General features: G+C 37.7%; 1 protein-coding gene across 5 annotated transcripts in view; it reads right to left on the bottom strand.

The window, feature by feature from the left end:
• Nucleotides 1-1514: 1514 nt before the first annotated feature.
• Nucleotides 1515-16860, bottom strand: part of epha3 (eph receptor A3) — a 94605-nt gene continuing 79259 nt past the window's right edge. For 4 of the 5 annotated variants that reach the window (XM_014337933.2, XM_005935715.3, XM_014337934.2 and 1 more), the window contains 5 exons: nt 14872-15081; nt 12003-12152; nt 11600-11793; nt 7270-7425; nt 1515-3751 (listed from right to left, as the gene is read on the bottom strand). In XM_014337933.2, coding sequence (XP_014193419.1) covers nt 3646-3751; nt 7270-7425; nt 11600-11793; nt 12003-12152; nt 14872-15081 — 816 coding nt within the window. In that variant the 3' untranslated portion in view covers nt 1515-3645. Of the gene's footprint in view, nt 3752-5103; nt 5218-7269; nt 7426-11599; nt 11794-12002; nt 12153-14871; nt 15082-16860 lie in introns of all 5 variants that reach the window. The other variant, XM_042226237.1, reaches the window with a different exon arrangement.

Genomic DNA, 16860 nt, shown 5'->3' with positions numbered 1-16860 from the left:
AGTGTTTATAGGTAGACATCAAAGACAGAATATGAATAATTACAAAATTGCTGGCTTGTTTTATCAATCTGAGATTCCTATTTAAGTGGCAGAGGCATGTTTGCATATATCTGTGTGTCTTTTTTTAAATCAATTGCAATCAATCAATCATAGTTTTGAAACTGATTTCTTCGTTAACCATTGCAATAAAGGTATGATTCATCCTGATACCCCACCTGCTGGTAAAATATGTTCTTATAACATCATGTTGAACTCATTCCAGCAGTTAAAGAAAGTTTCTTGAAAATTAATGTGACACACGTGTACTCTCTTTAATTCTGTTTTATTTATGTTGCACCAAATCACAACAATAGTTGTCTCAAGGCGTTTTATGTTGTAAGGTAAAGATCTTACAATAATACAAAGAACAAAGGACAGAAAAAACCCAAACAATCACGATCCCCTTTCAGAAAGTGCTTTGACGACAGTGGGAGGGAAAAACTCCCTTTAACAGGAAGAAACCTCCAGCACAACCAGGATCAGGGACAGGCAGCTATGGGCCATGACCAGTTGGGGTGAGGGGAGGTAGATAGGACATCGTGGTTGTAAGAACCAAATTGAAATGGTTATTTAACTAACAAGCTAAACCAAGTTAAATAAAATAACATTAAACTCTAAGATCTAATCATTTCTTTCATTTGGAATTTTGATTCTGTGTATTTTAATTACATGATAAATTACCTGTTTTTTTATTTATATTTATATTTCACAAACCTACAGAGTTTAAAATGAAGGTTCAGTTATTTTCTTATTGTAAAGTACCCTACATTGTTATTACCAGTTCCATGAGTGCGGTTTTTGATGGTGCTATCAGTGATCATTTGGACTATATACTTCAAATGTTAATTTTGGGATTGCTTGAATTCTGATTAAAAAATTCTCTTGGGTGTAAAATTATAAAAAAGAAAGACATTTAATAATGTTTTAGATTAAAAAAAAACAACAACTTCCACTTGTGATCTATTTAACATGTGAATCATGCGCTCGTAATAAAAATTGTCGGCCTGCATGACTACGACATGATCAAATAAAAAAACACAGGAGCAGGTCTGTCATCATCCGTTTTTTGGAAAATATTTTGAGAATATTTATTATAAAAATATAAATGTTTCCACTACAAATCATTTTACATTAGTAGACAAGGCGATCTACATTTCCACACATAAACTCTCACACAGACACTCGAATCAGACTTGAAACATAAATTTAGGAATCTGGATATAGGGCTCATAACAGTATTGCTCTCTCAGCTGTGTCATTTTTATAAAGTAAGTCTAGAACCAAAACACAGACAGCATTGACACAGTATTTACTCTATGCCCCTCCCCCCACCCTCCCAAAAAACGAACAATGCACTGTATAATGTTAACAAATAAATAACGTAATCATAATTGCCTTTTTATTGTAGAAAAAAAAAACAAAGCTGACAAATATAATTCAAAACAAGATAAAATAAAATACAAATGCTTTTTCTCTTTTTTTTTAATTAAAAATGTTGCACAATTTTTATTCAGGCTTTTATACATACAAACATTTGTACAAAAAAGGGATGGACATGTACATATAGTGGGATCTGTAGTGCTAGTTGCCATAATAACAATGGTTTACATTATGTACATGCTAATTAAAACACATAGCAGCAACAGTAGCATCCACAGGTAGACCAAAGAAAAGAAGACAGGACTGACAGACTGACCAAGGCTGGGTTTCCCAAAAGCACCAAAATCACCCCGTCTGTTAGACAAGTTTAATCTAGCGCCAAGGCAATAACATTTAATTTCAAAGTGCTGCAATACTGCGTACTAAGTGCTTGAAGAAACTTAAATATTGCATCCTTCTTGTTACATATTACCCAACCAAAAGCACAAAGTACCAAAGTGCCAGTTCAAAAAATCTGGGTACATGTTGCACTGAGGGATTGACTGGGTGACATCAAAGCAGGAGACTAGCATCGTAAAGTACTTCACTGTACAAAGGTCTTCTAAGGTGCTTTTAGGAAAGCCCATACTGGAGATATGACGCACTTGGATACTATCTCAGAAAGCAATCATCTATTAGATATGCTGCATCTCTTCCAGGGCAAAATCTAGTTAGTTTAGGTAATAACCAACTCTATATCCCAAAGAGAACAGAGAAAGAAGGCCAAGACTTTCTTGACGTCAAACCAAAACCAAGTCCAACTACAGGAGGCACTCAACTTTTTTTTTGCATTAAACACACCAAAAATAATCGGTTAAAGTTAATTTTACAATATAACAAACTATTTTTTACACAAATTTTTCCAATCAAACAAAATGACAACTCCTAAATGGCTTTTATTAATAAATTATGAATTCAAACCTAAGTTACTGGACTATAACCTCAGATAGGCAGTGTTAATCTCAACCTACTAAACCGATCTTACACAGGCAAAAATTACACTCTTTAGAAAGAAAACGAGAGTTGTGAGAGTTTGATGATGCTAACTTGTCTTCCCTAAAGAAGAAACGTGAGCTCTGAGTATATTACACTTCTGCAATACATCAGCAGCAGTAGCAGAGGGCTGACATTGATTTTACTTGTTGTCTCTCATCATCATCTCTCTGTTTTCCCTTTTCTTGCACATGTATCTTAACCTGAATTCTCAGTTCTAGTTTGCTCCATTTTCCCCATCAGTTTGTCCTTGCTTGAGAAAACATAAGGAAGTATACATCCTGAGATTTCACACAAAGGGGTTACAGAGAGAACTGCACTAAAACTGTACAATATCTGTTCATAAGCACACAGAACACAGATGTCACCATAAAGAAAAATCTGTGGGTGAAGTGATTTATGGCCCCTGTTATTTTTAAAGCACAGCATTCAATACATTTTACATGTGATAGACTCATGGCTTCCATACAATGAAATTATTCCACTGATTATATCATTATTGCTTTTAAGTGACATGTCTACTGAATGCAAATGCTATAGATCAGAGCTACAGAGTAAAATGGCTCGGTTAGCATCTCGGTGTGTCCATTCCAGCTGAGATCTCGCATGGATAGAGACGGTAAATGAAGGTAGTTGCAACAAAATCTCACGCTTCAGACTTCCTCACTCCAGGAGGGCTCTACAAGTGGGTCAGCTGCTGCTGTCCGTCGTACCTTTCTTGGCAAGGTGTTTCAGTTGTTTCACTGCCTTGGACTACAGGCTGATTCTCGGGCGTGCTGTGGGTAAGCCATAATCATGGAGACGTCCGGCTATATGTTAATGCAGTCCTTGCCCTGCATCCCAGTACAGTTCTCCTTTGTCTTCCTGATCAGGTCTCTCTGACCTTCTTCTCTTTTCTCTGCTCTCTACCCCCCTCTTAGTCTGTAAGGCAACTCAACATGGGCACAGAGGGGCAGAGGGTTGAGTCAGCCAGTTACCTAGCAGGTAGAACTGAACTGAGCTCTTCTCCACTTCTCTGCCGGGACATCTTTCAAATGAAACAATGAAAGACATCATTTGAATCATGCCATATTTTTCCGCCATTTTCAGTCTGAATATGCAGCCACTGTGTTAGAGTGCAATTAGCAAACACAGTCTGTCAACACAGACCAACAGATAGGTCTCTGGTGGTTTTCATTTGTCGGGTCCATTTTTTTAAACAGGTACTGGGCCATTCTTGTTGTGAGAATCTAGGGCTTTCAAGCTGCTCACTATCTTCTTCTGCGGTCCTACAATAGTCACTCCAACCTTTTTTAGATCCCTGGTTTGCAAGAAAAGCGAGAAAGGGGGAGAGAGGGGCAGAGTGAGGTTGAAAAATAAATGGGACAAAATCAGACAGAGAGAAAGATGGGAAGGAAAAAAATGGAAACGTGTGCGTTAGTGATAGTAAATATGACATCCGTGTGACAATAGTGGCATGCTCCCAGTGTTGCTCCCTTCGCTTCGCTGTGCGCCTGTCATTTGCAAAGGACTGCATTTCCCAGAAGGCTTCACTGACAGCTGCCATTATGACCCTGTCAGGGTAGAAAACAATAAAATACAAGGGCCACAGTGGCAGAACAGAACTACTCTTCTGCATTGCATTAAGCTGGATTTTTTTGACAGGTACACTTAATTTTGTGGAGAGGAGCAGCACAGGGACATGTGTTGAACACGACACTGGTTCATAAAGTGCTTCTGTTAAAGCGTTAATACTCTTAAAAGCTCTTAGAAGGTTGGTTACTTGCATTCAAAGAAAAGACCACTTGAGTTAACTAGAATACAGTTGTTAAGAGTGTTATACAGTGTAAACCTGAAATAGACAAAGCAGTTAGTCAGCTTAATTTAAATATTGCACCATTTGTTCAATAATAAACATACACCAGCAAAAACGTTAAAATACATACAAAGCAGTACACAGAGCATTGATTTTACAGCACACAGCAATCACAGCACATGTTAGGACTCCTTTCTCCTAAATAGTGTATTGTATTAGTAGAAGCAGTGGGATTATGGCATTACTGCAAGAAACTCTTTCAGCCATTTAGTGCTTTTTAAAAAAACAAAACAATGTTTTTATTTTCCATATGCAAGCAGAAAGTTTAGTTTGAAATAGAGTTAAAAAAAATATAGATACAATTTGAAAACCCAGAAACTGACAGTGATCCAAATTACAGATTCTGCCTTACTTTGTGTGACGATTTCAAGGGATAGTTGCTTCAGTGTTGATTATACAAATTATTATGTTGTCAAGTTGGCACAATACTTGGGTTTACAACTATCTACCTTTGCAACAATAAAGATAAATAATTAATCTGTAATTTATAAGCTTGTCATTTGGTCTGTTTTCTGGTCATTAGCATGCAAAAGAGGCTGAAACCAGCATCTACTGCTGATTATGTGTGCAATACTAATCAACATTTGTAAAGTACCCTATTAGTATTTTGAGCACCAAATCAGTAGCCCTGTTTTAGAACATGTGGCATTTTACTCTTTTTTATAATTACAGCCTAAATGGGATGAAGTTGCCACTCAATAAAAACTAACTATCCCTTCAAAGATCAGACAAGTAAAAGCCCATCAGTGGTTCTGGAGGTTATTGATCTTAGACCTAGGCCTTGGTCCTCCACCCACCATCCAGAGCTTGAGTAGGGTGAAGCTGGGTGTTAGAGAGTGGTGATCCCCATGGATGGCTCCCATTCTGGGCAAGTGGCTTGTGTGACGTGGACCTCCGTCAGAACCACTCTACTGAGAAACAGCCAGGCCCAGCAATGTTAACACATTAAACTAGATATTATTGTTATGGGTGGTATTAGCACATTTTGTAAGAATAAACACAAACTGCTTATCTCACCTCTGTGGCAGACAAGACACCAATGATGACTTGTCTGCCACTGCAATGAGAGTGTTTTCTTTAACGGGTAATAAAAATAAAGTGTATAGATTGTGATTATATTGTATGCTGATTTAATTTTTTTTTGTGTGTGTGTCTATCACATTGTAAAAGAAAATCTAAAAAAAAAAAAAAAGATCCTAAAATGATTTGAAAACATTTTGACATTGACAGTGTACAGGTAAAAAAAATACTCCAAATGATGCAGTATTTATATGTCAGTCGATCTTCTCTTCTTGAAAAAGGATTAATCAATTACTCCAACAGATGACTCAGCACACTGCGGCCGAGTATGATAACTGTTCCTCTGAGGTCAGAGCATTGCCAGGCCTTGTGCTGAATATCAAGGACTAGATTAAGACTGTACAGATCAATACAGAAATCTATACAGTGCAATTCATAGTCTGAGCCAAGGCTTCTGCCTTGTAGCTGAGCTTAGGTGCCTTAGATGAAGCCTTCAGTGGATTAATACTGCGGTGATCCAATTTAGTATCTAGCCACTGAAAAGGCATTGTAGACCAATATATTATGTTTGGTGCACGATTCCTTCAGTGCAATTTGTCTTTGATGTATTTTGTCAATACTGATTGTGGATTTCCACCTAGTCTGTGCGCTAAATACAACATTTTAAGATAACCTTTTCATAGATTAAACACATTCATTTATCACATTGGATAGTGACTTATAAGAGAAGAGAAAAAAACATTTTGTGTAGTACTCCTACACAAGAAAAGAACCATAATAAAAATTACAGGAAGCTGAAAGTATATATTTCAGAATTAAGCGCTATGTGTGGAAAATAAACACACTTGAGCTTGTCTTAAGGTAGTAAAGAGCATTACGTATAATATTTCCAGGAAAAATTATTCTGTTCCAGTTATAAGTCAATGAAGTCTACAGTTGGCACTGTGAGGAGGTCTGCTAAACAACAGCTTTTTTTAATATCAGCTCCAACCAATTTAACATAGTTTAAACTCATGCACAACACACAATCCTTCTTTCCAGCATATTAAGCCCAACACAGTTAATGACTCCCTGCTTTGTACAGTTATTGAGTTACAACTGCTTGTAGTACTGACCACCAGTCCCCAATTGCCCCCGCAACTGCTATCAACGCAGAGAATGGCTGCTTTGATCACAATGATTAGAAATGTCCAATTATTTACTCTGTCACATTCCACATCAATTAAACTAGCAGCAGGCCAACAGAGCGAGGAAAAAGGAGGACAGGGAGAGGGAAAGAAAGGGACCGAACAACAATACACACTGTAGGACCTACTTTCTTACCAAGTGAACATACTGTAGGTCCTATATTGTGTGCTCGCCAGTTGTGATTTCTCTGGATGTGGCTGCCAAATAATTTTCTAGCAATCTATCCTTGCTCTATTCTTTGCATTTTAATGCTTTACAGCACAGAGAATGCCATGTCTTTGCACACCTACTTGACAGCTATGCCTTCATTTTCTCTTTCAAAGGCCCCTCTCGCTACTCTTTTATCTTGTCAAATCTCCCCTTTCATTCTCTCTCTCAATAGCGTCTCTCTTATTCCCTTTCCCTCATGGAACTCACAACTCTTCTACCCTCTCTTTCTCTTTTTTTTTGGGTTTCTCTTTTTTTTTCTCTTTCTTTCAATGCTCTCACCTTCCCCTCTGCTCATACTTGCAGCATTGAAAGCATAGCTAAAGACCTGTCTTTATGAGTTACCATGAGTTTCATCTGGACACCTTTAGTAATGGCTCTATAGCTTTCTTTACTTAGTGAGAACAAGAGAATGTGTGTGCTTGTTCTTCACCAAGAGTCTCTTCAAATTCCTGGGCCTTACCTCTGATACTTGGGCCCTGTAAACACTGCTGACATGAATAGGCAAAGAAGCCTAATGTGTGTGTCTCTGTGTGTTGTTGCCTTACTCTGTGGAGGTTTTGGCCAGTGTGTCACAGGAGCTGTAGCTGACCCCAGAGAAGGCCTCCTTGCAGGGCAAGGTCCTCATTCCATCCATCCAGTCGCCCATTGTTCCCACTGAGGGAACCTCTGAACTGCTTCTGTCCAACAACAAGTTGGGTGGCCTGACAGAGAGGAGAAGAATAGTCAAGGGAGAAGCAAACATATCAATAAGTGATGATGAACCACTTGTAAGATTTTCGTGTCCTAGATGTCATTAGAGTTCACATCATACTGTAGTTTAAGGAAAACAGGAGAATAAACACCACCAGGTATCACAGTTTCTGTTTTATCTACAGCCAGCTGATGTCATAGTGAACTAGTCCTACAACTATGTATATTGTCTTTTCAAGCATACACTATTGCACCATTTACAGAGTCTGAAGCATGTCAGACATGTCAGAGTGTGTGTGCAAAATGGTCTGCATGCTTTACGGTCTCAGAAACAGTTTGGCAACTGCATTTTCACAACAGACATCAGCCTTTGTTCATTGTTCATGCTATCATCAGCAGTCATTGCTTCACTGTCCTTTTTTATTATTTTGAGCTAGCAATGTTTCTGGCTAATTCCATCATTATTTCCTGTAGCAGATGTACCATGCAGCAGAACGTAACATTAGATTTGATTAGACTTGATGGTTTCAATTGGATCAAATCATATTAAATGCTCTGCGTTGGGCTTTAAAATGCTCAGTCAACTGTAGAGGGTGTAGGGAAAAACTGCAGGCACTGTTGTGACTAGCTCTGATTGATGTTTGCCAAAGGGAGGGGGGGCTGAGGAACAATGATGGGTAAAAAGACTTACAGAGAGTAAAGGTACATTAGAGCTAGAGAGTGCAGAGGGCCCAAGGAAACAATGTGCTTTATTAATGGCGACTTTCAGATACCGCAACTCATGTTTATACAAATGTGATTCCCTCAGCTACTGTGAAACCTGAGCACATTAGTGCAGCGAACGGGAAACAAAGCCAAACCATATCAGGTCAAACTACAGCTCATAACACAATAATCAATCCAGTAGTAGCACACTGTGCATTTTCATTTTGATTTTCTGAGTATCATCTAAAACTGTGTTCCAAAAATGAAGGACACACTGCATTTGTCACAAAGATCAGATAAATACACCTGTACCAAGATATGTATGGCACTCAAGGGAATACAGCAAAGCAGGTCAAAAAAAAAAGAACAACAAAAAAAAAACAGATGGCGCTCCGTTGGGGAAAACTATTTATAGCACTGTAAACAAACTCATTAGAATACCAGAAAGTCCACCTCTGCCTAATTGACTTGGAAATTGGCAAGGAAGTTTAAAGCCACTCTAAATGCGCCAGGGTTTGTGTACCTACAGAAAAAAAGGTATAATTTCATATAATATGTTACGTGCTTTCGTCACCTGCTCTAATTAAAATGTATTTTATTGATTTGACACCTTTAATTAAATCAATATAATATAATTAATGGTGTCAGAAACAGCACACTAAGCCAACAAAATATTAGGCACATTGAGATTATTGAGATGGTATCCCAAGTGGTGACAGGAGAAAAGAAGAAAAAGAAGGAGAAAAAAAGATGCACTTGAGGTGGTGGAGTGGGTGCTGTTACAGTGATTGAGTCTTTTCCTGCCAGATCAGAGGGTTGTCAAAATGCTGAGGGCCCCCAGGACCCCCTGGAAAGATGGTTTGTCTGCAAAGGAGGGAATTGAGGGCTAGATGGAGGGGGGTGGTTTGCATGAGCACAAAAAGAAAGTAATATGTGAATCTTCTGACAGTAGAAACCCATTTAAAAAATATTTTAAATATGTGTTACTTCTTTTTGAAAAAAGAGGAAGAGGAATCAATAGAGATTTTTGCTGATATTTGCTGGAAAACAAATCAGGAAAAATCAATTAAGATATATAAAAGATAACTATCTTCCGTTTAAAGTTTTGGGCTATAAAAAAAATTCTTTTTTCAGGATTATTGATCTTCTTCCCTCCCCTCCTACACCCCTTTTTCTTTCTATCTTTGATCTTTTTTCCTCTTTTTGTCTCATTTTTTCCCTTCTGCTGTCTCCACTGAGAGGTAAACTGCAGATGACCTTGATTCGTCTCCCTTATCATTTTCAATGTTTCCTTTGTTGTTACATTTTCAGCAACATCTTGTTGCAGCTCAAGAGACACGATGATTGGTGAGGAAACAGAGAGATGTGATGAATTGGAAAATCATAAAAAAAGCATCTGTCTGAGACTTGGGGTTTGGGGCGGGGGGGGTATAATGTCTACTTAATACTATATAGCAAAGCAGAAAACACCCACTTGAAAATATAGATGAAAATATGACTATATCAGAGAGAAAGGGAGTCGGGTTATATATTCCCTTTTTTCATCTTTTGTTCTGTACTCCTTGTTTTAATCTCCAAATAATCTTCTGATTTTTGAGCTCACAAAAAAGGGAATGAAATTACCTTTCAGCGTGACAGCTCCAAGGCAATTCAAGGACAGTTTAGACTGATATTTAGGGGTAATATTAGCCCTTTCAGTTGCAGCCCTTTGCTGCCACTGCCAAATTGGATGGTCTCATGTAGTTTTAACCAGTACTCTGGTGGGCTGAGGAAAGCTAAACTGATTGATTGATTTGATTTCAGCAACAATACGTGACTGTGCTCCGAATTCTTTGTTCAATTTATTTTCACTCTGAAGTTTTGGTAGTGTCTGAGCTAACAGTTTAAGAATTTTTGGCAACTGAATTGAAGTATTGCTCATCATAAAACTATTCTATTTAACTTCTATCCAGTTTTTCATACTTGTGACTTTTTAGATATTCTCATCAACATATACCTCTCTGTGATAAATGCCTGTGTTCTTTTCTACTATCAGGCGGTTTCCATTCACAGGTGAATGTTTGCCCATTGCAATTGCCAAGCATAGACCAGGCACCAATCCTTGTTGCTTCCCAAGTCCTTTTATCCAACCTATGTTCCTGGCCTCTCTGGATAAAGGTTGATATTTGAGATATTCTCTATATAAATATTTTAGATTTGATAAAACTTTGAGTGTTATGTATTTAAAGGTAATACTGTAAGCAGCCATTGGCATGCTTTGTTGTGCAGAAAAAAAACTATCTTTGATTTAGAAAGTGCGATTGCAGCAATCTCACATAATTTAGACACCCTGAAAGTTAAGTCAGATACCCAATGGCTGCTAACCTCTACTGGACACCAGTTGGCCCATAATTAGCCCCTGACAGTCAACCTTGGCCTTCTGACTCTCTCATCATCCATATGCAGGAAGAGTAAACTGACCAGGTCCCACCCTCGAAGTTTCCAGATGCTCTACTTGGTTCACAGGCTTTGTTCTGGGCTTTGTGGAGGAGGGGGTATTGCATTAGCAAGCCAGGACAGCCCTGAGACAAACGAGGTGTGTGGAGCTGAGTGCAGCTGCTCCCGCTGTGCAACTGCCGCCGCCACCACACACATACACACATACGCACAGAGAGTTCTCATAAATCAACGCACCAGCCTCTGTCGGCCAGCCTGTGCTCACCCAGTGTTAAAAGCCAATCAGGAAAATTACATGCAAACTCCAAGGGACCTATTTTCACTTTCTTAAGAAATCATTAGTCAATGTTACTAGCTTTGACATCTACATAATACCATGGCCGTCTGCTGCAAACCCAATTCCTGTATCCCTTCTTGCCCAGGACTGACAAGTGTATGTTGCCCTGCTTACCCACACACCCCTGGGAGAAAATGACTGATTCAATAAAGGCAAGGAACAGAGCATTAACAAGGGCAAAAAAGAAAGTAATGTGAGAAACAAATAAGATAACATTTTTGAAAATATCAGAAAAGAGATCTGATACATTTTCTAGTGGTGCTAATTTGCATTTAAATCTTACAAGCAGAAGAAATAGGCGGTGTTTATATTGAGCTCCTTTGTGTACAGGTGGTAAAACGAGTGAAAGAAACTTCCCCATCCCAAATTTTCATGACATTAAAAATGTTAAATTATGTTATTGAGAAGTAGAACTTTCATAAATATGCTGATAATATGTCTAGTGATCACCAGCCAGAACTTTATATGACCTAAAATACAGTACTGGATTGTCTAGTACATGGCAATAAAATTAAAAGAAGAAGAGAAAAAAAGAACAACTTAGAAACCATTCAAGACTAAGAGACATTCACCAGCCTTGCATGGTTTTGACCAGCAGTTCTGGGTTTTTCTTTTGGTATTTTCTTAAATGTAAAGTTTTATATATGCAAGTAACAACCACCTAAAAATAATAATGAAAACAAATACATGTAAGATGGCTTTGATACCTGGATGTGGTGTTCGCTGTGATTTTGAGGCTACTGGGGTTGCGGATGAGTTTATCCAGGATGCTAACTATCTGCTCAAACTTGGGCCGATTGTTCCTCTCTTTTTGCCAGCAGTCCAACATGAGCTGGTAGAGAGTGGCAGGGCAGTCCATGGGTGGGGGCAGTCGGTAACCTTCATCTACAGCCTTTATTACCTTTATGAGGAACAACACGGACAGCATTTGAAAAAAGGCAAATAATATTCAGAACAAAATACATTGTAATAGTAAGTGATTTTTTTCTCAGTTTTGTAAGAATACTTTACTAGAGTATGTCTTTTGTCAAATGTGCAAAGGTGGTAGCCCTGCAGATGTGGATGTGTACCTATTAAAGGAATGCAACTTTGCAAATAAATAGAACTTACATCCTGATTGGACATCTCCCAGTATGGTCGTTCCCCATATGACATCACCTCCCATAGCACAATGCCATAACTCCAAGCATCACTGGCAGATGTAAACTTCCTGTAGGCGATAGCCTCTGGAGCAGTCCACCGAATAGGGATTTTACCTCCCTGAAATACAGACAATGAGAGGTCATTCATTGAGCTCATTTTGTATTTCAGTCATTCAATCTGTCATTGAAAAACATCAATAATTCTTGAGCATAACTAATTTTCTACCTAAAATTATGGGATTTTTTTTATAAACCTTTTGATATTACATCTTAAAATCTTTAAAAACTTTTTTAAAATAGATTTTCCAAGTTTAGTACTGCTCGTGGATATAAATATTTAAAACTGGATGTATTCTTGAGCAAAATTTCTGAAAACCAGGATTTGGATCTGAGGTGCAGGTTTGTGTCCAATGCAAGAATATTTCTTATGAATATTATTTAGGCTATTCTGAAACCCCTAAATCCTGGTGGTCTTTGTGGTTTGGATTTAAGGTTTGAGATCACAGCTTCAGATTCAAAACTGTAACAATTGTAAAAATAATATTTTTATTATTTTTTCCAGTGTCGTCTGGAAGAGTCTAAAGTTCATGTTTCATCACAGAAAGGTGAACCATGCATAAGCTTTTTTTTTTTTTTACCTTTCACTTTCATTTCATTGTCTTTAATTAATTTGTTTTCCCAGACTGGCAAAAAAAAAAAAGTCTAAGACTTCTAAAAAAGACTTTAAAATTGTCACATAAGGGGACATTGAACTTTATTGTAACAAAACACATTATATTAAGATTTAATCAAAATGGATTATCATCAGTCTTAAAGAAAGTTAAAGCCAGAAAGAAAAACCCATTCATCAAATTGTAATCCAATGTGTCCTGGATAAGCCCATACTACAGTGTGTAGCTGTATTTGTCATTTTAGCTAAAAATCAAGACAGATGAACAAAATGGATTATAGGGTAGGAGGCTGATGGTAGCCAAAGTTAACAGAAACCTTGGCCCAATCAGTTGGGTTTTGCCCAATGCTGTGCAGTCACACTCTAAACTTTACATTCCTCTATTACTATTTCCATACTGAAGTTATGGAAATAATGGGGAATGTATGTGAGAATGAAATGCAGACAGCCAACAAATGGCGGCACACATAAAGCAGTTTACAAAGAAACATTTTATAAATACAAACAAGAAAATACACTCTGCTCTTGCACTTATACTATACCCAGCTGCTGCACAAAGATATTAAAGTCTAAAATGTGCAGAAATACCCTTAAACGTGGGACGCACATGCATGTAAACATGCACATACGACCACAAACTTTTGATTTTTTCCTAAAAAACAATGACTAAAGAAGTGGAGAGAAAAAAATCCACAGAAGCCCACATGTGCTAGCATTGTCAGTTACTTTAATGCGGCAGAGTTTATTATTCTGTCTCATTATTTCAGATTATGAATTTCTGGGAGAAAGGCAAACGGCACATTGACTGTTTATTTGACAAGCCATTCTCAGCCAGAAAATTATACTCTGTCTAAAAGGCTGCACGCATGGTTAAGACCACAGATTCCTCAGTTGAGAATGGCCACACACGCACACACTTCCAACGGTTAAAATCAGTGTCTGGATCATAATTTGCCTACTGGGTGTGTTTCAATTTGAGCATCTAATGCTAAGGCAAATAAAAAATGCTTTTACGATATTTTTTTGTTTTTTAACTTTAATGGAAATGGTGGAAAGAAATCAATAAATCAATAAATGGCATAAAACATCCAGGTTCTGGTACTCAAGGTAGGTTTGAAAAAGCAATCAAAGGCCTTTATTTCACAGGGCTAATGACATTAAAAATACATGAATGCATACCAGGTTATGCTTCTTCAGGATGTAGAGATGCAAAGACACAAACAGAGCAATTAGAGCTTCTCTCACCACAGGTGTGCAAATCTAATTACATGCATACACTTCTTTCTGAAAAATTGAATTGCCAAAACTTACTGGGAGACCATCTGTAGGATTCCATTTTTATGATCTTTCTCATAATACTAATTTTCCATTGCCTATGTGCTATTATTACATTGTTATGGGAAGTATCCTAAGTGGATTTCCAAGGTAAGTTGAAACACAGATTTTCCATCATCGTAAGAAGCACTGTAAATGTCTGAAATTGTCTTCTTGGCATGTGTGCCTATGCCTCTAAAAGCGAGACATGATACTTTTTGAAAGTATCGGTGCTTTTCCTCCTAAAGGATGAACTTTATCAACTGCTGTGTATCACCAAAAAGCAACCAATTCAGAATTTATTAGCCTCTCAAACGGCTTTTATGAGTTGTAATCAGCCCAATAGATCTGGTCAGTAGATGCCTTCTCTACTAGCTAGCAGCCTCAAGAGGCAGTTCCTGCCATTGTTGCACCAACAGATTATGCAGGATACCTCAAAGAGTTATCTGAAAAAAGTTCAGTCTAAGAAGTAAAACCTCTGTCATATACATTATGAAAGCAAATGACAGTGGCAAAGCCCAACAATATTCTTCTCAATGAGACGCATCGTCTTATGGCACATGGGGCTTTAATGGTCTTCCCTATGACCTTCCAGTTTAGGATATGTGGATTTATGTCTGCCCTTTAACAACTAGTTTTTTATGTGTCGTTCACCCTTGCTGTGATATGTGAGGGGAACAGGTGCACAGTATCTGTGTCTGTGTATGTGTGATGACAAAAACAAAGACCGGAAGAGGATGGAGTGTGTTGCTTTTTGGTGGGGGGATTATTTTTGTTGGAGAGGATATATATAGAATTGATATAAAACAGTGTTGTCTTTAAATGTTTTATTTGTATTTGTATTCCAACTCACCCTAGTTGTGTAAGCAGCCTCCGGGTCATCCTCCAGCACCCGGGACAAGCCAAAGTCTGACACTTTACACACCAGATTGCTGTTGACCAAAATGTTTCGAGCGGCCAAGTCTCTATGAACGTAACCCATGTCTGACAGATACTTCATGCCTGAAGCAATACCGCGCAGCATGCCAACCAACTGGATTCCTGTGAACTGGGCATCATGTTTCTAAAAAGGGAGATAAAAGAAATAATTATAGAAAGAAAAGCGTGCTTTTCCCTTTATGTTACACGTTAACATACATTATATAGTACACAAAGGGAATCTGACCTTTTGGGGTATTTGCATAAAATGAAACTTTTCTGCATTACTGTCCACAAGATTTTCATTAACCTTTAAAAATCACCTTTGACATTATGTACCTCATATTTCGTTTCAACTATGAAATCCCAGAGCCAAATACAGAGTAATGTATGGAAATAAGGATTAGACCATAAAAATGAATTTCTTTTTTAAATAAATCACTGTTGTTATTGTGGAGCAGTTTTCATATGCTACATATGTGATGACACACATAGACAATATGAACACTGGCATCCACATTTATATATATATTTGAATGCTGTATCTTCATCAGAAAATCACATCATGTGGAAAAAAGGGATATAATGCATTTCCATGGCACATTATCCAATGGATTTTTATAGCCAAATGTTTGCCAGGTGTTGAGTTGCAGCAGTCAAACATATAGTGGGTGAGATGTAAACACAAAGCACATTTTATTGTTTGTATTGGCAAGCAGCGGTGTTTACACTGATTCAAACTGGCAAGAGTTCATAACTAGGCATATATGTTCTATGATCTGCTGCTACTATCTGAATATGAGATAAATATAAACTGAGGAAACATGAGGAGAGCCATATGAATTTTTTTTGTGCTCATTATCCATAGCGCTTTCATTTAGTCTGTTCTTGCTGCTCTTTGTATCTTCTGTTGCCCTGCATTGTCAAATTCATTCCATTCAGAATTTGAGCATAAATACTCTTATCCTGTGGTGTATGTGTCTGTGTTGTCTGTTTAAGGCAATCATCCAGTCTTCTCTATAAATTCAATTTAAATAATCATCTCTTCCAAGTAACTGCAAGTTATGCAAATTTTGCATGGTCACAGTTTTTGAAGTAACTTTTTTTCTTTCAAAACTATCTATTTAAATAATCATAGGCTTTCATTAGGCTCTTTTTAGCTAGTATGGCTTGTCTGTATACATTGATAAAGATTTATTTTCACATGAAATGGCTTATTCTGAGTGTATGATAAGTATGTTTTTCTCTAAAAACCAACCAGACCTTCCACTTCATTTTGAACCATTAGTGGCCAGGACACCTGGTTTAGTCAATTCAAAGCTTTGTAGATTCATAACACAGACATAAGCTAAAGCGCAACGCTATGAATTTCCGTGTGCGTGCTTGTGTTTATGACACATTTTCAATGATGAAGTGCAGGCCTCTGTCAAAACGTCGGCAGACAACAGCTACACGTCCTGGATTTGTCTATGTGTGTTGCAGACGCATGTGGAAAAAGGCTAAAACAGGCATTAGTACACATGCTTTCATGCCAGTGTTGCGGCTTGGCTGCCGTGCTTTGGCTAATTTCAGTAAGGCAGGTCAATTTCTCTGTAAGAGACAGAGGCATGGCAAGAATCACATTCAGTCCTGGCTGAAAGAGCAGTTCAAAATATTTTGTTCGCTGACAAGGTGTAAGAAGAGTACAGCTGAAAGAAATCTAAGAAATCTGCTAAAACCAGCATATCTCAGGTACTTTATAGTGTATACAGTGCAATGTGTTATAGTGTAGTGTTAAAACTTACTATACAGGGAGTGCGGAATTATTAGGCAAGTTGTATTTTTGAGGAATAATTTTATTATTGAACAACAACCATGTCCTCAATGAACCCAAAAAACTCATTAATATCAAAGCTGAATGTTTTTGGAAGTAGTTTTTAGTTTG

This window comes from Haplochromis burtoni, unplaced genomic scaffold (genome assembly GCF_018398535.1).
Source record: "Haplochromis burtoni strain Fernald_Lab_line unplaced genomic scaffold, NCSU_Asbu1 Contig_202, whole genome shotgun sequence".
Classification (NCBI taxonomy): Eukaryota; Metazoa; Chordata; class Actinopteri; order Cichliformes; family Cichlidae; genus Haplochromis; species Haplochromis burtoni.
This window is presented reverse-complemented; position numbering and strand designations above follow the sequence as displayed.